The sequence below is a fragment of the Crocodylus porosus genome, unplaced genomic scaffold (genome assembly GCF_001723895.1).
Source record: "Crocodylus porosus isolate Cpor-Errol unplaced genomic scaffold, CroPor_comp1, whole genome shotgun sequence".
NCBI classification, from domain to species: Eukaryota; Metazoa; Chordata; order Crocodylia; family Crocodylidae; genus Crocodylus; species Crocodylus porosus.
The window spans coordinates 83,818,784-83,842,994 of record NW_017728886.1 but is presented as its reverse complement, the minus strand read 5'-3'; the positions used below and the strand labels follow the sequence as shown (position 1 = coordinate 83,842,994).

At 44.2% G+C, this 24,211-nt stretch overlaps 1 protein-coding gene across 5 annotated transcripts in view; it reads right to left on the bottom strand.

Annotated features, from left to right (window-relative positions):
• GOLGA4 (golgin A4) overlaps positions 1–24,211 on the bottom strand; it is a 99,057-nt gene that overhangs the window by 65,137 nt on the left and 9,709 nt on the right. For 3 of the 5 annotated variants that reach the window (XM_019538198.1, XM_019538210.1, XM_019538205.1), the window contains exons 3-6: positions 14,224–14,322; positions 3,856–3,921; positions 2,278–2,592; positions 628–675 (exon numbers count right to left, since the gene is read on the bottom strand). In XM_019538198.1, the coding sequence (XP_019393743.1) occupies positions 628–675; positions 2,278–2,592; positions 3,856–3,921; positions 14,224–14,322 (528 nt within the window). Of the gene's footprint in view, positions 1–627; positions 676–2,277; positions 2,593–3,855; positions 3,922–12,129; positions 12,143–14,223; positions 14,323–24,211 lie in introns of those variants that run through there. The other 2 variants (XM_019538216.1, XM_019538214.1) reach the window with 2 other exon arrangements.

Here is a 24,211-nt window from a genome sequence, read left to right as displayed (position 1 = left end):
TCCTGCAGTAGCAGTATGGGGGGGGGAGGGGTGGCACAGATTTAAGACAATAATTAGATTCTATACAGGGACATATATAATACATTTATACCCTTTTGCATGTATAGATCTAATGGGGGGGGGGATCTTAAATTTGAAGTCATCTTGGATTCAGATAAATATGATAATTACAATCCTACATTTTGTGATGTATAAACACTAGGAAAGAATTATATTATTAAAAAAATGGCAAGGAGACCACAACACAGGAGACCAGACACACTATTACACACAGTACAAGAATATCCTGATTCTTTTTTTTTTTTTTTTTTTTTAAGTATAAGTAGTATGGAAAAAAAGTCAGAAGACTAGATAGTCTTGTAATCCATACTGGATATAAATACACTCACTTTACTTACCACCTCTGAGGAAGGCATTTATTAAAGGCAATTCAGTTTATTTAATACACGTCTTTTTTTTCTTCATGATGTAGCCCACAAATAAATTAAATATTGCTTTTAAAACTAGATTATTCTACCTCACATTTTTAAGATTGCCAGTATAATGCAAGTATATTTTACTACACAAGGAACATTAAAAAAATTCAGAACAATATTCAGGCAATAGGGGATGAACAATAACTCTTACCTGAAGCTTCTTCCTTTCTCTCTGGCTAGCTTGATAGGCAGTTACTAGCTGAAAATACAGAAAGAAAGCATAGTGATAACTAAAAACAGCTCCTCTTATCAACTTAAAGTAAATTTAAATCACTTTATGAACCTATATCACCTTCAAGTGAACTTGTTCATAGAATTCTGACTAAACTTTAAAATTGTTTAGTCAAAAAAAAGTATCTGGATAAATCCATAACAGATTAATTAAAATTTTACAATACAATAAATGTTTTACTGTACAGAACTATATGCACGTACATAAATTTAAACATTTCGCAAACAGGAGCTCCTACAGCACTGAATAACTTACCACCCACCTCACATATACCCAGCAAAAGTGCTAGACAAAGAGAGACTGTAAACAGATCAAGTTTCCCATTGTAAGTCCACAAAGACTTCATGAATAATTGCATTATTCAGTTTAATTAAAATTTGGTGATGTTCACCCAAGGATTTCAAAGTTAGCTGGCCAACAATGTAGTAATGGGACTCAGTAATAGAATGTGAACTTTTCAAACTGACTGGCTGAGAATTTTCCCAAGGAGGGGTGGGGGTAATTTGGTTCCATTTCAACAAATTCAAGAGGTTTGATCAAAAAAAAAAAAGTTCAAAATAATTGCAATGTCAAGTTGATTCAATGAATCTCTTGAAGTAGCTTTTGTTTCAGAACTACCTTCCCATTTCAAAATTTTAATCTTTTTTAGATCATGTTAGATAACATTAAAAGATCAAATCTCTTCCTTGACTGTCAGCTCAAAATAAAAAGTCTGAGATAGCCTTTTCAACCTGCCTGAGAATGATTCTCCTAAGCAAGTATTCCACTTAATCCATATACACCGCATCAGAGAAAGAGACAAAATTTAAGCATCTCCACGACCCTGGGAACAGGGGGAAAAACATTATATGCACGGTTGTAAAACAGTGGTACTTGACCTCTGGAGGACAGGCCAGATCCAGCTGAAAGAGCTGTGTCATCTGGCCTTGCAAGCTTCCCACTGGTTCAAAAATTTTAATACTACCACCATTCCCTTTAAGACTGTCCTGTCCTTTGAAATTATATCTTAATAGAAGCACAAAATGGAGGCTGTCTGGAAATGCCAACATATATCCCATGCTGTTCTGTCCCATAAAACAGACCAGCTTAAATAAATAAATAATGAAACCAGTTCAAAAGAAAACTAAGATTTATTTTTTATTTTTTTTTTTACAGAGAGAATTTAGGTGCTAATGAACAGACCATATTCAAAGTTGCATGGATCAAAGAAACCCTAACTTTAACAAAAATTGTTGCTAGAGTTAAAAACTCATTATGTGTATCTGGTTAAAGTCTTAGCTTATTGGATTATAGCTACTTGCTAGGAAACCGGTGAAAACATTTTCAATTGCATCATCATATTCCTGAACTGAAAATCATCATTGTTACTGATGCCTATTTTTTTTTTTTATAAATTGTATATACATGCATCTTACTCCTTTCAGTAGTAACCAATAAATATTCAGTACACTTCTTCCTAAAACTCAATTACTGCAACTAAACTGATAAGATTTCTTCCACCCTTTCAGCCTTCATTGCCATCACCCTCTTCATTCCCCTCTTTAGGAAAGTCAAGAAACATTTTCTGACCTCTGTGTATTTTCCTCTGTAGTTGCCTAAGCTACGTTCCATCCTTCGCAACCGTTGTAATAACTGTTCCTTACTGAGGCTGTCCATGTTTCCCAGCGACTCTTCTGCCTCACTTTCAACATCAGAGGGTGGATCAAATGTGGGACTAGCGGTGTCAATGTCAAGTCGATTCAGTGAATCTCTTGAAGATGTTCGTACCAGGGACTCTTTAGAAGAAGAACGAAATATGGACTCTTTTACTGGACTTCGAAACAAAGATTCCATTGAAGGAACCCGGAGCTGAAGCTTCTGTGCAAAAGACTGAGTATCACTCAACTGCAAAAATAAAGAAATGGATTACTTTGGCACTACTTTTCAAGAAATTGGATTTAATAAAGACGTAAAGTATAAAAACACTGAAAACATAACATCTTCACGAATGATTTCACAGAAAGAAGCTAAACTGAGCGCTGCCCTATTACTCTGAATTAAACTTCCAAACCAAACACTTAAATGTTTATAAAAAAATTATGATTATGCAATAATTTATAATACTTAATTCCTCATTACAAGGAAGCCAACTACTTTGTTTATAAACAAAAGCCTCTAATATTTGCACGTAATATTTGATGTAAAAAGTAGAATAATATAAGGCCAAAAAGAGGAAGTATTAAAACAACAATACTTTATACCAGCGTTACAATGCATTACACATTTATGTTTCTAGCAACGCAGACAGCAAGTTTATTTTTAGAAGTATTTGTAAACTAATGTTCAATACAGTGGTTTGCAATCTTTTGGGATGCAAGGCACCCCTCAAACTTATCTGAATTTAGTGGCACACCACTTCAAAAACTAAATTTATTTTATTACAGTGACTATTTCCTCAGAGAAGGGTCGGGAACTGATGTGGGGAGGAGCACGTGCTTATCCCCTTGCACAGGGGCAGAGACCAGTGAATGCTTATCTCCTTGCATCTTGCAGTATGCTTAAAAGGATAGCAGGACACCCCAGGGTACCATGGCACACCAGCTGAAAACTGCTGGTTCAGTCTTTGTGAAACTGACTTCTATACTTTTAATACAGGATTTTTCATCACCTGAGTGGAGTTATTTAGCAGCATTCAATATCTTCTAAACTTATATAAAACAAAGCAGTCTTGCACTTTCATTCAGCACCCATTTTCCTCTTTACATAATCAAACTTTCTTCTGATACAAAAACCGCTCTGAATCCATTCAATGTGCTTTCAGGCTTTTGAAAAAAAAAGATAGAAGACAGCACAACTGAATTCTTATGCTAGTCAAATCCACAAATAATAGCCTAGTTATCTGGGGTAAGGCCACTGACCTGTCTCCAGAGGTACCTATTTTATTAAAATGTGTTACTGGAAGAAAAGCAAACTTAAGTAGTTCAACGTATCTCCTTTTTCCAAAATATCTTTCATAGCCCTTCCACAAGTACCTTAAAAAAATCTTGCCACCCATCACTGAGCTGTGGAGCTTAAAATGTTTACATTTGGTATGAAGATGTAACATGCAAACATAAGTCATGTCAATCTGTAACTTTAACACAATGGAATTGGTACACAAAAACATACCTGGGGGGAAGATGGTTCACTGTCATTGTTGTCTGCCAATCTGGGGGCTGTTTGCTTAGATACATTCTATGGTGAAAAAAAAAAAATATATATATATATATATCAAGGAAAGGAACAATGCCTTCTGCATTTATTACAGACAGCAGTCAACTTATGTCCTTATAAATGTTTTAGTAAACAAAATTAGTACTTTCTTTTTATTCTTTATTAAGGTGCCATCATGCAGACTGCAGCTAGTATGTTAAGTTTCAAAAAAAAAAAAAGACTGCTGAAATATACAAAACTACAAAGCAGCTTTGTGTGCACAGATTAGTGAGACAGCGACATCTCTTCTTAAATTCCTATTAGAACTTATACTCATAACTCTTCATGAAAAAAATTACCAAAATACAACTAGAACTGATAGCAGGAAGTCTCATCAGCAGGGATCTGGGTTTTCCATTTCCCATGGAAAAATGGAGAAAACACGGATTTCTCTTTTTAGCAGAGAAATCCACGGATTCTCCACTTTTGCAAAGAAATCTTGCAGGCTGGCACAACTCCAGCCTGCAAGAGCCAATTGCAAAAAGGGCAGGAAACCCCCAGCCCTGGCCAGAGGTGGAGGGAGGGGGAGGGGCAGAGCCTGAGCCTCTGAGGCAGCCAAGGCCAGGATCAGGCTCGCCCTTTGCCCTGGAGCATGGAGGTAAGTGGGGCTGTGGGGCAGGGCTGGGAAAGATGGTTGGGGGCTGAGGGAGCGGGGGGTGCTGCTGGCCCCAGGTGGCACACAACAGCTGGGAGCAGGGCTGGGGGATGAGGGCAGGGGTGCCCCTCTGCGGCGGGGCTTTGTGGGAAAGCAATGGGGGGCAGTGTGGTGGTGCCCGCTATGTGTGGGCCACACACATGCCGCACTGCCAGCTGCCTGGGGAAGGGGGAGAGGGAGGCTGGCATGCAGCCAGAGCACAACTGTGGCCAACACTGCAGCCACAGCAAGGGATGGAGGCATAGGGTAGAGCTGGGGCTTGGGCTTGCACACAGCGGCCACTGCCACTTACTTGGAGGGCCGTGATAGTGGTGACAGCTGCTGCCTCCAAAACCTCCCACTGCCACCGTGGACCTGTGCCTGAAGCTGTGCGGCCGGCCGCCAGGCAGCAGCAGCGGCAGCGTGGTGGTGGCCAGGTGGCACACAGCCATCCCCACCACCGCCCCACACTCTGCTGCTGCCGCTGGCCACACAGCTCTGAGCACAGCTTTGTGGCGGCAGCGGGAGGTTGTAGAGGCAGCGGCAGCCACTGCTGGCACGGGTGGCTGCTGCTGCTTGCCTGTGGGGCTGCCCATGCCACTGGCGATGGCCACCGTGTACAAAACCTCCTGCTGCCACCACAGAGACGTGCTTGGAGTTGTGCGGCCGGGAGCAGTGGCGCAATGCAGTGGTGGGGCTGGGAATAGCTGCGTGCCGCTCAGCCACCACCATGCTGCCACTGCTGCCTGGCAGCCGGCCGCACAGCTCCAAGCACAGCTACACAGCAGCAGCAGGAGGTTTCGTATGCAGTGGCCGTCACCACTGGCACTGACAGCCCCACAGGCAAGCAGCAGCAGCGGTGGCTTCCTGTGCCAGCTGCTGCCTTCGCAACTCCTGCTGCTGCCGCAGAGCCATGTTTGGAGCTGTGCAGCCGGTGGCAGCAGTGCAGTGGTGGGGCTGAGAATGGCTGCGTGCCGCCCGGCCACCACCACCCCATGCTGCTGCCACCATCCACACAGCTCCAGGCACGGCTCCACAGCAGCAGTGGGAGGTTTTGGAGGCAGCAGCTGTCACCACCATCACAACCCTCCAAGTAAGTGGCAGCAACTGCTGCATGCAAGCCCAAGCCCCAACCCCAGCCTCAGCAACCCACCCGCGTCCCCATCCCTCCCCATGGCTGCAATGTCAGCCAGAGCTCTGCTTTGGCCACATGCCAGCCTTCATCTCCCTGTCCCTCGGGCAGCTGGCCAGGCAGCATGCGAGTGGCCTGCACATGGCAGGCACCACCACACTGCCCCCGTATCACTTGCCCACAAAGCCCCTGCAGAGGGGCACCCCTGCCCTCACCCCCTGGCCCTGCCCCCCACTGCGATGTGCCGCCTGGGGCCAGCAGCACCCCCTGCTCCCTCAGCCCCCAACCATCTTCCCCAGCCCTGCCCCACAGCCCCGAAGCCCCACTTACCTCTAGGATCCAGGGGCAAAGGGCATGGCTCCGCAGTGGCAGCACTTGCCCACAAAGACCCCCCAACCTGCATGCAGCCGCCACTATCCCACGCTGCCATGGAGATATGCAGCCAGTTGTGGAGCATGCTACTGCATGCAAGCCCCCCATTTCACCCTCTGGCCGGGCAGCACATATGTGGCCTGCACACGGTGGTTACCACTGCACTGCTGCTGCTGCACCCTGCGCCACTTGCCCACAAAGCCATTCAGGTGGCCATGGGATGGTGGCGCAGGGCACAGTGGCAGAGTTGCGGTGGCAGCCTCCATGTGCGAACCTCCCGTCAGGCCGGTTGTCATGCGTGTGGCCCACAGAGTGGCATCCCTGCCCTTACCCCCCAGCCCTGCTCCTGGGCACAGGGGCATACGCCCCCACTTCTTGATCTACCCTCCCAGCATCTTCCCTTTCCCCCACCCTGCCCCGCCCCTACCCCCCCAACACGCTTTACCTGCTGGGGTGGGTGTCAGTGGGTCCAGTCTGGGGGGCTGCTGAGATAGTGGGAGGGGAGTGCAGGGTACCAGCAGCACTGGGAGGGGCTTTGTGGGGCTTTAATTTTTATCATGGATTTTGGGTATTTAACCAGAGAATTTGCAATTTTTAATCACAGAAAACCAAGATCCCTGCATCAGTGACCAATATTTCCCTTACAAACACTCGGGCTGAGAACAGTAGATAATTTTCTTTAATATCCACACATTCAGGGGGGAGAAAAGCTATGTAAAAATGAACCTTGGTTTGACATTGCAAACCAAGTGTTTGTAGACTCAAAGTTCACAGAAAAAGCGATACTTTCAGAAAACATATGGCATGCAAAATTTAAAAGTCTTCCTCAACTCCAAATGAGAAAGCAACAGAAAGCAATCAAAGAAAAGTTTTATCTTTAATAGTTTAAATTTCCCTTCCCCTCCTTTCTCTGCAAGATTAGCTGTATAAATCAAAACATTTTATGCTATTCGGACTGAAGTAGTAAAAATACTAAAAACTTAAGGATGTGAGGGATGTTCAAGGAAAGAAATTACAATATATCCAAAAGAATCAAAAATGAAGCATTCATTTAAAATAAAACATTAAAAATGTAAAGAGGAGGGGGGTTTTTTGTTTTGTTCTTAGTAACAAGTCCTTCCCACACATCTTCATGTTGACTTTGACACAACACGCAAAATAAAGGTATTCAGATATCATCACAACAGCTTACTAGGCCATGAATTTAACATAAAACTTAATTCTACTGGGTAAAGGAGGAACACATGAGAAAAGCAAAAGATCCATCAAGTGGAAGAGGCTTCTGCAGGAGTGCATGAATGGGATATTTCAAAAAATTAAATATTTTGCATAATTGCTTCTATTTCATCCAGGAGAACACAAAACACCATCAGACTCTCCCTGTGCCTGAAAGCTTGCAAAGAACAATTTTTCCAACTATATAATTGGTCTAATAAAAGATATCATATTTAACCAAAGAACCCTATCTGAATGAAATGCAGGTAGTCCTGGAGAGAATCCAGAACACTCAAAGAACCCAGACAGAATGTTACCCATCCAAACTGAGCTGGAATAGAACAAGAACACTCTTAAGCCATATAGACGGTTCACTCATTTTTGGCTCCTGTAGGTCAGGACTGTTCAATTGGTTGGTCCCAGGGTCCCACCCAGCCATGACTTCTCCTATCACTTCAGTCATATGCATAAGTGGTAGGACGAAAGTCCACGTAAGGTCTTTGCAGTGGTGTTGGTGGGGATGGAGGGGGCACATATTGTCCCTGCAGCATTACCCAAAGGTACAGCCTGAAATGCAGCTGAACAGCCCTTCTGTGGCTTATCCCAACTATCCCAAAATATTGTGTTCTCTTTGACAGGACTGTACTTTAAATAGGCATTTAAAAATTCTCTTGAACTATTACTGAACTATCCCTACAACACTTCTCCACCTAACTTCAAATTTCCAGCATGCTTCACTCTGCCTATTTAAAACTACAAGGCAGCCATAACAACTGCCTTGGCTGTTAATTTTCATTTTCTATCCATAAAGTTGGTAGAGCTAGGGAGATCTCAATAAAATAAACCCTCTATTATATTATTGTTACAACACAAATGCTATATTCAGTGCCACGCTGGAAGACCACCCAAAGGCAACAGGAATCTGACATAAGACATGCCAGTGACCATCAATGGATGCAACACGAAGCCATACAGTTTCAGTACATGTTCTGGAAAAAGAAAAATGTAAGCACACTTTTTTAGCAAGGAAGCTTAAATTGATTCTATCAATTCAAATTAATATCTGTATATTTATTTAAAAAAAAGATCTGACAAAAGAACAGCCTCCACAGAGATTGCTATGAAATGCTGCTTCAAAGTTCAAACCAAGACTGTGTAAACAGACAGTCATTTGAGGCTGCCCTGGTTGTCTTGGAGTTTGACCTGGATCAGAACAAGGTGGCACAATCATTTACACACCTCCCAAGCTGTATTGCTGCTCCTTTGCCACTAGGCAGTCAGCAAAAGCACATATATAAACACAACGTCTATTTACAGCCCAAGATATCTACTACAACTTGAAGCTCTTTACTGTAATTATCAACTAAAAGTTCATCTCAATAATGCTGTTTTGAACTGAAGTGTTGTTTTGCATTAGTGACAGGTGCAGAAAGGATTAATGCCTAATTTTACATACTACTTGGGTATTAAAAACTGGACCATTACACAGTTCTAGTTTACAGCAATTTTAATATATTCCAAAGTCAAGCTCATTCCTATCAGCAAAGTATTTTGGGATCCACAGATGGAGGGTGCCAGGGCAAAGGTCAATGTTTTTTGTTTACTGAGACTAAATTAAAAGGAAGATCTCTGGAATTTCACAAGCATTGAACCCAATTCTAGTGATGGCAGGCTTTCCTGCTGCTCAACAGCAGGACTCTCCACCCTCTTACCCAGAGCAACATGACACTGCCAAACCCAGCCACAACTGCAGGTCTCAGTAACCCACAAAAATCCCTTAAAAAAACCCCAAGAGGTTAATGAAGGTGACTGAACCCAAGCCAGGCCCTTCCTGTGGACCCCAGGGAATCCAACTCTATAGTTTCATGTTTCTAGGGTCGGAAGAGACCTGAATATATCATCAAGTCTGACCCCCTGCCCTGGGCAGGAAGGAGTGCTGGGATCATAATACCCCAGCCAGATATTTATCCAACCTTCTCTTGAAGACCCCCAAGGTAGGGGAGAGCACCTCCCTTGGAAGCCCACCCATTCCAGAGCCTGGCAGCCCTAACCATAAAGTAATAACCCCGATAGCTAGCCTAAACCTGCTCTCAATCAACTTGTGGCCATTATTGTTATCCCAGGTGGTGCCTGGGGCAACAGAGCCTCACCTGTTTTCCGCTGGTCCCCCCTGGTGAATTTATAGCTGGCCACCAGATCCCCTTTCAGTCTTCTCTTGTGGAGGCTAAATAAATTCAGGCCCTTTAGTCTATCCTCGTCATGCCTGGCCTGCCCACCAAGTAAACACGGGCAGCAATCAGGCAGCTTGCAGTTGGCTGTTATCCCAATCAGGCAATGCTGCCTGATTGGCAAACAGGGCCCAGCTGTTATATAAAAAAGACTGGGCCCTGAACAACAGAGCAGCAATCTGCTGCCAGCCAGCTAGAGAACACCACCCAGCTGAAGCTGCTGCTGAACATCCTGGAGGTAAGGGCTAGGTGATGGGAATGGAGCAGGCCCCTCTTCTTGGCCCTGGGCTTGACTGGAAGCTGCACCCTGCTGGGGACAAATGGTCTGGCAGGACTGTTTGAGGCAGGACAGTCCTCCAGAAGTGCCAGGCCAGTTACCACCCTAGTGAAAGGCAAGTATGGGGCACCTTCTAACCCCAGCTCCCACACCCCTGGTGGGTAAGATCTGGACAGGGGGAGCCCAGGCTCACTGCGAGCACTGATACAGGGCCCAGGCCAGGTGGAGGGACCTGTGGCAGCACCCAGGCTCACAGCACAGTCTGAGGTCACAAGGGAGTCAGATGGGGGCCCTGAGCCTTGGAGAGCAGTCAGGGAAGCTCCCAGGCAAGGGGATACTAGTTAATTTAGTGAGTGTAGTGGGACAGGGCTTGGAGCCCAACGTGAGGGGCTCGGGGATGGGGCTCAGAGCCAATGAGAGAGGCCTGCAGCCCAGGGACAGGGCTTAGAGCCTGAGCATGGGGCTCAGAGCCTGAGGATGGCGTGTAAAGCTCCATGTGGGGCCTGGGCCCAATATGTGGGGGCCTGAGCCCTGAGTATATATTAGAATGTGATACGGCCAGATGTGTCCCATGCCTTGCAAATGTCCCCTGGCCTAACAATAAGAGAAGGTCAGAGTTGTGTACTTGGGCCCTTGTCACTAGGGAAGATAAATGGGCAGCCTCCCACCTGATTAGCATCTAGTAATCATTACATCAAGGTGCAGAAGGCAAGCTAGGTGGGCGATTAGCCTGTAGACAAGTAAGCAGGCCTATGTTTAATTACAGTAAAGCATCATGAAGGCCCACAATGGATGTTGATGCAATGTGATTTCTGCCCAGTGCTCTGAATGGCTAAGTGAAGAAATGAAGCATGGGTAAATGGCAGAAGTAACTAGAACTTTCATGACAGGCAGCTCCTGAAGAGGTGATGGTCTAGTTACAAGTTGCAGCAGAATTGAACACAGTATCTTCCTGTGGTTCCTGCTGAAGCCTAACACAAGGAATGGCCTCCAAATCTGGTACTCAACAAGGCCAGCGGGGGAATGGTTCCCCAGACCCTCAACACTTCACTAACACCTAGGAATATAACACAGACCCCTTTTTTTGACGAGCCTTCATTGCCAGCCACAAGCAACATAGTATTAAAATGGCATATGATCAGGGCAAATGGTGTGGGTCTTTTAGTTCTGAAAGGGTGCCACTGTGTACCCTCTTCTGCCCTGGGTGAGTAATGTAATGACCATCGGCCACACAGCAAACCCTAGCCAGAGTTGGGACTGGCTGGCAGGAACTGTCTGTCAAATTCCACCTTGGTTGGAAGTGGTGTTGCCTGGCCCAATAGCATGTCAAGCACAGATGGCTGTGCATTGAGGCCACTGAGCCTCTGTGGTCTTTGCTTAAGTCCACTGGGAAGCTTGAGCTGAAGGATGGTAGTGTCCAGTTCTTCATGGAGTTAAGTACTGATGGTCATTTGGGGTGGTAACAGTTAAGGCCCTTGGGTCTTTGCCACTTTCCCTTAAACCTTCAATCTCAAATAGATCTAATGGGTGCCTGAGCCAAAGATGGTACGGTCTGGCTCATTTTAGGCATCAAGCACAACATTCATTTGAGGGGGTCCAGGTCTCTCTCTTAGGCTAGGGACAAACAATCAAAAAGCCCAAGCCTGGACTGATTCACTCCCTGCAGGTTAGTCTGAGCTGTGCATCCTTACACTGATTAACTGGACAGACATTCTGTTAAACCACAAAATGCAGCCACATGCCTGCAGTGGCTCAAGCCAGAAGCCAGGGAGTGCTAGAGCATGCCTGCCAGCCACTGCCAAAAGGAAAGGAAGAGAGACTCCCTCCAAGGTTCTCATTCCTCCCTGCTAGAACAGAGGGGGCATGATCAGGCACCAGCCAGGGCTTGCACAACACATGGGATGCCAGCCACCAGCCTGGGGGCAGAGGGAGCAGCTGCTGCCAGACTGAGAAGTGGGGATGGGGGAAAGAGTCCTCTCTCAGAAGCAAGCATGTATTGAACACAGTAATTAGCAAAGCATAAGACAGGAAACTACCAAAAATGTTCGCCTAAGCTAAGATACAGCCCAGTAAAACACAGCATACACAAATTACTCTAACTTATAATGTAAACTAGGAAGACAAGAATTAGTTTTACTAATCCTGAGGGCAGAGCGTCTCCTTACCACCAGGCATTCACAAAGGCTTTGTTTAGGTATTCCCACCTTTTACACATTCTGCTTTATAATGTAAATGTAACTCCCTGCCTTCTTTGGTGTTGCTAAGGGAAGTTGCAGACAGCTTCATCTGCAGCATGTGTGATGACTGTCAGGTCTTTGCTAACACTTCCCACCTCTCAGTCTGGTCCTGCAGGTTTTAGCTCTGATCTCACAGGTGCCGGGTTTGGACCTGCACACAGGGGGCTAGCTTGCCTCTCTTCTCCCCTCCCCCCCCCCCCCCCCCCCCCCCCCCCCCCCCCCCGCACAGGTGGGGCAGACCTACCTGGAACCAAGCTAGAAGTGGTGCTGACTAACCTGATGGACTGTTAAGCACCCTGCCTAATTTCCTTGGTGCCAGGATTTCACATCCAAGTTCTGCTATCCCCTGCTGTGCTGTTTCTCCTTTATCTTGCCATTTTGCATCCAACCCGCCCCCTCCTGTGGCACTACTTTTCTCTACAGTTGGGTAATCTTGCAATGATTAAAACAACCAGGCAGTCAGCACAATGGCTGTGAGAATCAGCAGGGGGAAACAACCCTGTTGAGCTAGACTCTAGTCTGGCACTGTGAAGAGACCTGAGAAGTGAAGAATAAGTGAGAGGTTCCCACACCACTGGTAAAATACCAGTAGTCTTCATTACTGTAAATTAGAGATGTCTCACTCTATAAAGATCAAAAGTAAAATTAAACCATATACAGGCCCTTATACCCTAAAACCAGGGGTTCTCAAGCCCCAGGCCACAGCAGGTAGGCTGCTGGACCACAACTGGCTGTGGGACAGCAAACCACAGTCCCCTGGAACTGGCCAGAGAGGCCATGGCTCATACCACAGGGCCTGCAACAACAGAGGGTTTGCAAACCCCCTGCCCAGGTGGTAGGGGTATCCTTACCTGACTTCCGGCTAGAAATTCTGGCAATGGTCAACTGTGACTACTGGGCTACGGTCTGCTTGCTGGGCTGCAGCATAAGAACTTTGGGAACCCCTGCCCTACACAGATACTCCCTCAAGTCCCCTCATCTCACACTTTATCCCCCTTCCTACCCAAAGGTAAGCCCTCATCTCACATTTTATCCCCCTTCCCACCCAAAGGTAAGCCTTAAGTTTAAATTCCTTAATTTTCCTCTTTTAAATTTCTAACCCTTAGTTACATAGATAACGTAACTGCAAACTGGTGTAGTGAGGCCAGAGTCAGAAAATGAACTAAAAATACAGAGTAGAGATGTGAACAAAAACCACTCATCCCAGAAAAGAACAATAAGCCTGAAAATTACGATAATTTAAATTTCTAAAAACTGTTAACTATCTTACTAACAAACACTTTTTTTCTTCCAGAAAAATCTAGGTATTCTGGGACTGAAAGTAAATTTTGGAAAACAGGGAACAGGAAACAAACAGATTAGTGCACTTATTCTTCCATGAATTCTCTTACATTCACAATTCCACCCAAGAATATTTTAGCTTTGAAGGCCTTCCTACTACACTAGAACACAGGTAATGGACAGCTTCTTTTAAAATTAAGAGCTAACCAAAAAGCAACATTCCCATTATGCCCCTGGGTCCCAGGCCCCACATCCCCTTTTTTTATCTATACTTTTATCTCCTACCACTTTGTGATTTTTCTTCTCTCACTAAGCTAGGCAGCAAGTATGGGATGGGATGAGCTGCACCCTTACTAAATTGTAAATTTTCAGTTGCTGTGCCTCCAGAAATGTTCTTCTATTGGAGCACAGGAGGTATCTATTCTTGTGACTATGAAGAATACAACCTAAGTGAAATACTTGAAAAAAAGAAGAGTGATATTTACTCAAAGGAAAAAAAAAATCTCAGTTCAGGTTAGAAACTATTACATTTCTTGGAAGGGCAAACAAAAAAAAACAAAAACAAAAAACCACACACCCCAAAGCTGACAAATGTTAACCAATTCCAGATGAGGAATCTATATCAACTTGTGTGGCAATTGCCTTCGTGTGGAAGAGTGCCGCTTCTTCTATTAACATAAACAATGTTAATTTTTTTTTAAATGTTAAACTAAAGTTCACCACACAGCACACCAGCCAGGAGCTACCAAGTATTACCCCCATGAATTTTAGTGCAGGGTTAGCAACAGGATAGTTAAGAGGTCTTCATAAGAATACAAGCCACAAGCAGCACTAGTTTTGCCTCCTAGAATTACAGGGATTCTCCTCCCCCTGTTAAAGGCAGCACTGTATGGACTGAGAGGACTCACCACATTGTCAGTCTGTGGTTTAGGTTGTTTGGTGGGATCCAAAGCAAAGATAGTATACTCAGAGAGAAAAGCAGGCTCTGCTATCATCCCAGCTAGCAGCTGTGTCATTCAACACAAAAAGTAGGGAAGTGAAAATAAACACAAGTAATAAAAGGTATGGGAAGAAAGAAATTAAAGCATGTTGCACATTATCTCAGCATCTCAATTTCTGCACACAGTTAAAAAGGTCTATAAAGATATAATATGGTTTATGTAGCCATTGACACTGATGAAGACAAAGCAAGAATAGAAAACATTAAAATATATTACCAGATCATTCATTTTCAGAATACCCACAAAAAGCTAATTATTGGAGGTGAAATAAACAGGTTGTATACAGGCACTATAATTTATCTTTGACTAACAAAATACTGCTTTGTATAGTCATAGTATTATTCATAAGCATTTCTGAACAGTTCTCATGCTGAGATATCAATGTTTCCTTATGTCTTATGATTTGCATATGACAAACTAGGTGCAAAGTAACATCAGTGCTTTGGTGTCTAATGTAATACAAGTATATGCTTCTGCTCAGATCTTCCTTTAAGTAGTTATCATACTGCTAAAAACTCCTAAACACTGGAATTCCAATAAGCTCAGCATGGAAGGTTGAGCATGGAAATGAAGTTTATCTATTCAATGTATATACAGTGACTGGAATTACCAGGTACTATTGACTAAAACAAACATTTTAAATATAAAACAATGACAGATGAATTAATAAATATCTTGTATCAGCTCAGAACATGAGTTTTAAACACAAAAAATTTAAAGGAATCCACTGAAAGGAACTAGAATTTAAGTGGGATATTAATCCTTCCCCTTCAGGCCTGGTCCCACTCCTCTCCCACCCCCCACCTCACCATCAGCTCCAAGCCCACTCCTCCTGTCCCCCCCATACCGCCACCAATTTGGCTCAGGCCCATTGCCCCCCACTCCCCTCTCCTCCCCCCCCCAGCGGCTCAGCTTCTTCTCCCCACCCTCAGGCCCAATCATTACAGCAAGTCAGAGTAGCCTCACTGCACAAATGTAGGCACCCAAAAGCCTTAGTAAAGCCTAGGTACATTGCAGCTACCTTATTCCCTTTATCTACCAAATTGGGTACCCTGTCAAAAAAAGAAATAAAGTTGGTTTGACATGATCTGCTCTTCAGTCATGATTGCTGCTAATGATGGCCTGCCAATCCTTTAGATATTTTCAAACTGACTGTTTTATATCATAACTTCCCAAATATTCACTGGTTGCTAATACCCCTTAAAATTAAGAAGGAACACATGGGGAATAGAAAAGACATTATAAGTCAAAACCAGAGAAAAGAATGATTTCCAGAACACATGAATGAAACTCTGCTCAGCTACCCTTACTTAGTTCTTGTTCCCTATCAACCTGCGGCTCCTTTTCAGAAAATACCACTGCAATAGAAATAAATAGCTTTTGTACTACACAGAGCTCGCATCAATTACAATGTAAAAACAACTGTGTGTCAGGATGCTCCTCAGAAACTGAGACAGTATAGGACAGGAAAGAAGAATCCTCATCCCTCCCTTGAAGCCATTCTGCATCTGTACAACTGCTATATCAGTCTCCTGGCTAAAGTATCATCCACGATGCTTGTGGCCCCCAAACATCAAAAGAAAGCAGCCAAAAAATCTGTGTAACAGCAAATCCATTAGGCCCACTACTAAATGTCTACTGCGCTGCAGCTCTTTGAGAACCCTGGAGAAGCTGACTCTGAGGAAAGTGCCTAACCACCAAGTACTTTCTCCTACAGTATCTGACACCCAACCAACGCCCCTGAAAAAAATGAAGCTGGAATACCGGTCCTCAAAAAAGCCACACATACCTGACTCCTCTTTTCTTTTCCCCTTCTCCACCTGTGTCTCCACCATTAAAGCAAAAAGTTTCCTGCCTTTTGGTAATAGGAGATCCCCTACCATCTCTATTTCAGCCAATGAGAAGAAAGGTGGAAGGGGTGGGGGACATGAGGAGAAGAAACGCAGGTGTGAGAAAACCTTCACTGGTTCTACCTCAAAGATGGCCTTCCACAGCTAGGAAAGAGGGAATAATGTTAAGATAACTGAGAACTATTTTTCTGAACTGCCTTAGAAGGCTGTTATTCCAATAGTCATCTGTGTCTTAGTTTGACAAACTCCTGACCAAAGACCCCTGTAGCACACTATCACGAGGAACTCATACAGGCTCTACCTCAGAAAACACCAGAAAGGATACTACTTCTACACCTCCCAAGAGCCCATGCTGGGCAATTTTTACTTATAACCCAGGACATCCCATTGGCATTGGCATCATCAGAGGGACTTTCTGGTCATGCTGACTCTATCCTATTCTCATGCACCACTAGAGCTGCCAGCTATTTGACAGTCACCACAGATTTCTTAAAGGAACTGGGATCCATTAACAAGCTTCCAGCTAACAACATTAGCGGTGCACCGATAAAGATTTTCCGGGCCGATACTGATGGCCGATGATTAACCAAACATATCAGCCAATACTGATCCAATTGCCGATATGCAGCTCAGCAGCTAGAACAGCAGCATCCAGCTGGTAAGTCTGTCGGCCGGGGGGGGAGGGGAGGCGGCAACACAGACTGAAGCCTCTGTAGTGAGGGAGGGAGGAAATAGGGCTAGGGGCAAGGGCTGCACAGCCCGGGGGCAGGGCACAGGATGGAGCCACAGTTTATCTGGAGGGTGCAAGGGTACAATTTTGCTGGCCAAGGGAGGCTGCTCTCAGGCAGCAAATCTTTGGAAAGGAAAAAAAGAGAGAGATCTGAAAAGGAAGAGCAGAACAAGAAATCACACAAACTGGATAGCGTTAAATACAGTTTATACAGGGACTATGGATTCTTAATCCCTTACCTGGATTAGCTTTTGTGATTTCTTTGTTCCTATGGATATATTTTGCCTCTCTCAACACTATTCTCTCCCTCCTTCCCTCTATCTGCCCCTTTCTTCTGCTTACGTATTCAAAATGTCTCTCTCCTTCTTAAACATACTTTTGTGTACGTCCTTTCACAGGATCTGCTCAACTCATGAAAGCTTGTGATATTACACACGTTCAAATTTTGGCTAGTCTACAAAGTGCAAGTCTATCCTACCTTCTATGTAGTTTTACTTCTTAGAAATACTACTAAGAAAGTCCAAAACTTTCACCTGCCTTGGTCTTCCCAAGCCTGACAAGTAAATCAATCAATGCTGCACAGAATGTGGTTCATTAAATCTAAATGTTGATTTTCAGAGGCTGTCCTGGGCCTAGGACACCCTCAATGCACATTTCACATGTTCAAAAAAATAGAGCTCATTATGGAATAAAAAGGTTCAGAATAACCAGTGTTTGGAGTGGCAAGGTAATGAGCACACAGATACTTGCATGTACAGGTATCAGACTGAAGAAAATACACTTTTATATTTTTAAGCATTTCTAGAGCACACCTTTAAATCCCTGTTATCCAAGTGAACAAGAGCCAAGGTAGCTTCTCTCTTCTCGTAGTTTCCAGAAGAAAAAATAAAATTAAATGAAAAGGCTGCTAATGCAGAAAGTTTTAAAACACATAAAAATCATAAAGTACTAAGTTAGGGTGGTTATGGGAACCATAACTTGGCCACAGTGGTAATAATTCTTCTGGAATAATCTAAACAGGCAGAGAGAGCAAACTGCAAACACTGCATATGATCAATCAGCCAACTTACAATGGCTGTGGGAACCATAAAAAGTTTCATGATTTTCAGGCATATAAAATCATAACCATAAATATTTCATCAACATTTTTTTCTATTTAATTGTGTACGTAAATAAATAAAGCCGAGTTAAAACTACAAGAGAAAAATCACTTATATTGATTACATTTTATATTTATACAAGATCAGTAAAGTTTTAAGTGGAATGCAGTAACTACCATTAACTACAGTGTTATAAAGACTTTTACAATAGGATTATTACCTGCAGTTTGGTTGATTCAGTACATTTTAAGCTGTAACTAGTTTAACTTTGCATTGTCAAGACTCACGGATAGCTCTACATCAGTGGTTTTCAAGCTGTGGTCAGCAAACCCTCCAGGGTCAGCAGACTATATTCTATGAGGTCTGAGAAAGACGACCATCATAAATCAGAAGTATGTGAATACCCACACTTATTATTCAAAGGGGTCCTGCACCTCCATTAGGAATGTAAGGGTTCACAAATGAAAATGGTTGACAGCCACTGCTCTACAGAATCACTCACAGTAGTAATACGTTGTTTCTCATAAAAAACACACTAACATTCAAATAAAATGCTATTTGTATAATCAAATGTTATGAAATACTCCTTTAAACCACTTTATGCTATTAAAAATCACCAAATAACCTGTGCTAAAGAATGAGAATATATGCCCTGGCTATCAACCATTCAGTAGCACAAAAAACTCTGCAAAGTCACTCAAATGCTAAACATGCTCTGAGCCATGTACCTCTGGACTCTGTAAAGAACCACCAGGTTCTGGCTGCTATTCAGCAATGATGAGCAAGGGCCTGTGTTTCACAGTAAAAGCCTTAAATGAAAGGCATATAAGTAATACTTTAGTGAAGGCCAAGGCAGAGATTAAAACAAATAGAAAAGTTAATTCCCAAAATCCACACAAAGACTACATCTTATGTACTGCCTACCAAAAAGTAAGTTTTCCTAATAAGTGGAATGGACCAAGCTATACATTTCTGTAGGATCTAAAGTTAAATTTAATAAAATAATAGGTGTAAACATGTCTCACCAATGTGGTCTTAAAAAGCAATTTGTCAATATCAGCCAATACAGTGTTGTTCGAATCTGCAGATAAATAACTCACAGGTCCCTTTCACTGCTAATATTCTATATAAACCAGTACAGCAGGGGTTCTCAAATGGGGGTCGCAAGCAACTTAAAAAGGGGTGACAAGCTTCTCTTCCCTCCCCAACACACAAACATTCAGCCTGCTTCTCTCCCTCAGTGGCCACGCACGTATTCTTGGACTCGTCCACAGTGGAAGTGTCTCTCTTGTTTTCTAATCTCAGCGTGTATGGGTTAGCAAAGCTCAGTATTCATCTGTCAACAGTTCAATTGACTGTGTGCGACTGAACATGAATTTCTTCAGCAGTTGTCGCTACAAAGAGCAAATACTGATCAAAAATAAATGTGGACTGTGAAATGAGACTGGCAGTGTTGAAAATAAAACCCAGATTTGAAAAACTAAGCACTACCAAGCAAGCTCCTCCTTCTCATTGAAAATTATTGACAGTGTTTTGTTTTATTTCAGTGAAAGTTTTGAATTTGATAAACATTATAAAGTGTTTTTTGACAAATATATTTCTTTAATATACAAAAGGTAAATGAGCTTTATTTATCTCCTACTAATTCTAATGAAATCAGCTTTAACCACAGGGGGGAGGGGTGTCGTGTAAATTTATATATTATTTTAGAGGATCACGGTATCACAAAGTTTGAGAACCCTTGCAGTAGAGTAACACTGACAAGACTACTAAGTTTTACAGATATTATTCAAAACCCTGAGGGTAACAGTGAAACTCAATCTTAGCTTCACTTTGGCCCTTGTCAAGACTACTACAAAAAATTAAGCAAAGGGGAAAGACACAAACCCAAGGGGAAAAAAAAAAAGGGAGGATGGACAACTTGCACACAGGCATCCCCTGTAGGAGAGCTAGAGTCTTTGTATCCAAGGTAAGAGAAAAATTCTTCTACCCTGTCAGTCAGGAGTTTGGCTTTTCAGACATCTAATAAACAGGGGCAAAACAAAAGCTATGCACGAAAGGTCCAGAAACTGCACCATTACAGCTGATGATATTAGCAGGCAGTTTACTACAAATATTATTAGTAGGCAGCCTATAAAAAAGTTAAGCCTCCTCTGCATATTAGATTCAGTCCTCTGGCACATCATTTTCTAGTAAAATGTTCATGCCCATATTGAAAGTAGAACTAGTAATAACACATATTTACAGTTGCCTAAGTCTTTCCATGATAAGAGCCAGTTTTCAATCACTTATACATTTTTCCAGATTCATCACTGAGGCTGGAATGATCCATTTCAAGATTTTTTTTTTGTGTAAATGTCAGCAAATGATTCACCCATTTCTGAGAAAAGGTTGAAGAAACAGAACACTTCGTTAAGGTTAAGAAATGTATCCATTTCGTCAAGGAGTCCTAGCACTTCCAGCACCAAAACCTGAGATTTGGCAAAGGGAATTCTCCAAGAGCATAAAGAAAATTCAGCTATTTCAATAAAAATCCGTTCAGATACAAATGGCTACCACCAATTACAGACTTGGAGCTAGTCAGTGGTTTCCTAGCAAATCTCTGAACATTCCTTCTACAAGAAGCAAGTGGCAGTCCAGCTCAACACCCCAAATGGCCACTTGTGCTAAGCACACTCCCAGACACAGAGCAAAAGCTATGACTGAATTTGCAATTTCACTCATTCCATGAAATCTGGGCAGGAAAATTTTTTTAACAAGCACTGCAGCAGCTTGCCAGAACAGTGGCAAGGGGGGCTGCCAGCAAGATGGCTCTTGCCCCTCACCACCAATTGGCAAGAGCTGCCTGGCATGTGGCCGCACCATCCTGCATGACAGATAGGCCTCACAGCCGATCAGCAGTGATGGGCAGGACCACCACAGACTCTCAGGCATTCAAAGGTGGGTGGGTGGGGGTGTCTGTGTGGGGGGGGGCAGTCGCTGTGCTCTGCCTGTGAAATGGCTGCCTGGGCCTGCATTCTGCCTATGAAACTAGGGAGTAGCTCCTGTGAATTAGGTAGGTCCCTAGAATCAAGCTGTACTGCTCCTTTGTCAAGGACAAAAAAGTGTTGAGAACGAGGAAATTACAGTCTCTGCTCTTCTATTCTGAATAATTCTGTGCATACCTCTCTACCCTGCTAACAAGAGCCAGAAGGATTAGTTACAGAGAACGTAGTTTAAAGGTGACTTTTTTCCACTTTGACGAAGCAAAAATACACCAAAAAAGACACCAAATACAGTGCTGTCAAAGGGTGCTATGCAATGGGACTTTTAAGCCATCTTTGCACATCCCAGATTGCTCCTTGGGCAACTGCAATCCACTGGACTTTGTTCTACCACCTCACCTGTTCTCTCTGGGTTTCTGGACAGTCAGAACTGCTCAAGTGTAGTGTTCTGCCTATGCTCCACCCTACCTCTGACTTGCCATTACTGAAACATCCCCTATTGCCAGGGCAACGAGCAAGGGATGCTCTGCTCACAATCACAAAAAGTATGCTATCACGGCAGTTAAGAAATTCTCTGAGCCTTCATATCAGCAACATAAACAGAACATGACAGAAGTTAGACTCTAGCTGAAGTCTCATCCATTCACTCATAATACCTTTCAGAATAAAACACACTCAACTGAAAGCTGTCTAGTTGTTGTTAGGCCACAGCCCCCTCCAAACCCAGGAGTCCTGATTCCTAGTATTCTTTTTGCTGCTTTGCAAACAACAACAGTATTGCATAAGCCACCAGCAAACTATGAGTCACATCATTATTTGTGCTGCGGAGGTCTACACGAGATGCTTACTGCACAGTAGCCCGATAACACTGTGCCGTGATGTGCCAAAACCCACACTAATATGCTACTGCGCAGTGTTATTAGGCTACTGAGCAGTAAGCATCTCTTGAAAAAAAGAAAAAAGAGCGTGCCGGTGCTACTATGCATTTAATTAGTACTTGGTTCAACAACTACTAGATTTAATGCACTGTAACTACAGAGCATTAATGAACGTGTAGACACTCCCACTGTGGTGGTAATATGGGGCCCCAAACATTGATCAGGTTCACATCGTATTGCACAAAAATAGGAAAATGACAAAACCTTAATCTATGACATTTCCCTCCAGTAGCTGGTCTACAGCTAACATTTGCTGCAGAGCTAAAGGTTTTGGGCTCTGTAACAGGGGTCCTACCGCATGGCCCGCCCACCTGTTCTTGGGCTAACCGCCCACCTTCTTTCCTGCCATGCCTTGGTCTTAATTAATAAACAGATGTAATTAGGTGGGAGGCTCCCCATTTACTGCCCCGCTGCTAGGAGGCACTATCTGCAGCTCCACTCCTCCCCTACACCACAGCACAAGCCTCCCAGATGACATCATGATGTTCTCATACGCACCAGTCCCCCCACGATGGGGGCCAGAATCCTGCTGTAGGACCCCCAACTGAGTTCCTCCCTTCAAGCGGGCTCTGCCACCATCATACCAGGCCACATATCGCCCTGCCATCAGTTCCCCTTCAGGTGTGGTCCCCTCAATGGGACCTTCAGTTCACCCTAGCCCCAGCCCACCTCCAGGCCAGTCGGGACCCCAGGCCCCCGGCTCTTGAGCGTCCCTCTTGGTGGGCCCCCTAGCCCTTCTGACCCTCCTGGTCCTGGCCCCCCGCCTGGGCCAGTCAGGGGAAGCTCTGGCAGGCCTTGATGTATGACCCATACTCTTATCCCACGGTCCCCCTCTCTGGGTCCTCCTTTACGGACATGGGGATCTGGCGTTACCTCACACCATGACTGGGGCCTCAGGGTCTCACAGGGGACTCTCACTCTCCCCCTGGGCAGTAGGTCACGGTGCTACTACCGGTGTTATATTCGACCCAAACTCTGCCTCCCCACATTGCAAGACTTACTGGGGTCAGGACTCAGCTCTCTCTCTCTCTGGCTGAGCCCCCTCTCCTTTCACAGGGCTCCACATGCTGCCCCCCTCACACTGGGGGCTCCACACTGCTCATAACACCCCCTTTACTCGGGGTCTCGGGGCTTCCCTCCACAGGTGGACTCAGGTGGCCGTAGCCATGCCCGGCCCCAACTCTCCTCCTCGGGGTCTCGAACCCCCCGCAGGACTCAGGCAGCCTTGGCCACACCTGGCCCCCAACTCTCCTCCTCAGAGCTTGCACGCCCACAACTACCTCCAGTGTACTGTAATCCCCCCCCCCGCGAAGGTGAGGGCTAGAGGTCAAGGCACCCCAACCTGCCTTTCACCAGGGTGATCACTGACCTCGCATTTCCTGGAGGCTCCCGCACCATTGGGAGCCCCACCAGGCACTCCCGACAGGGTGTAGTTTCCATCCCCTACAGCTCCTCCCTTACCTTCAGGTGAAACTCAGCAGCCCTCAGGCCAGGAGATGTTGTTGCCTCCCCTAGCAGCCAAACTGCTTTGTTTATATGGGCAGTCCTGAGCCTAAAATGGCTGCCCTCATTAGGCACCTGGAAACTGCCAGCTGCAGGGCCTTAAAGTGGCAGGCACACCTAGTGCCTTGCCACAGGCTCCAATCTGCAAAGAAGGTCAATTGATTCCACATAATAATGGGTTTTGGGGGGGGGGCTGCCCTTCCAGTTAGCATTCAAAAGCTAGAGAATGTCAAATTGAAAAGGTTAAAAAGGCAAACAATAATTTGATCATGTTGTGCAAAGACTTTAATTACATGGTTATGTACTTTTATTTCTATTAGATTCTTACCATAGTCGGTACATAGTTGGGACTCAGAATAAATGGGTTGAAGAGCAGGGGTTTCTCCTACAATAAATGGTGGGATATTTTATACCAGTAAAAGCCTGTTCATAATACCAATATTTCCCATTTGAAATAAAATGTGAAATTATACATACACACAATATGCATTCTATTTCAAATATGAGAAATGTTGGTATCAATAACAACTTTTTCTGGTTTGTTTTCCTGCTGCAACATACAGCTTATAACGCCCATTAGAAGAGAAACATGCAGTTATATATGAACAACTTGCATCCATGCATAACAATGCCTATTGGAAGGAAGCAGAGCATGAAGGAATTAAATTAGCTACAGTAGCACAGAGACTGAGAATGAAGCTTCTTTCTTAGTTTAGGAAATCCAGTTTCATTTGCCTTGTTTTCTTATTAGATCACTAAGAAAAAAAAATAAGGAGCTATTATAGTAAAC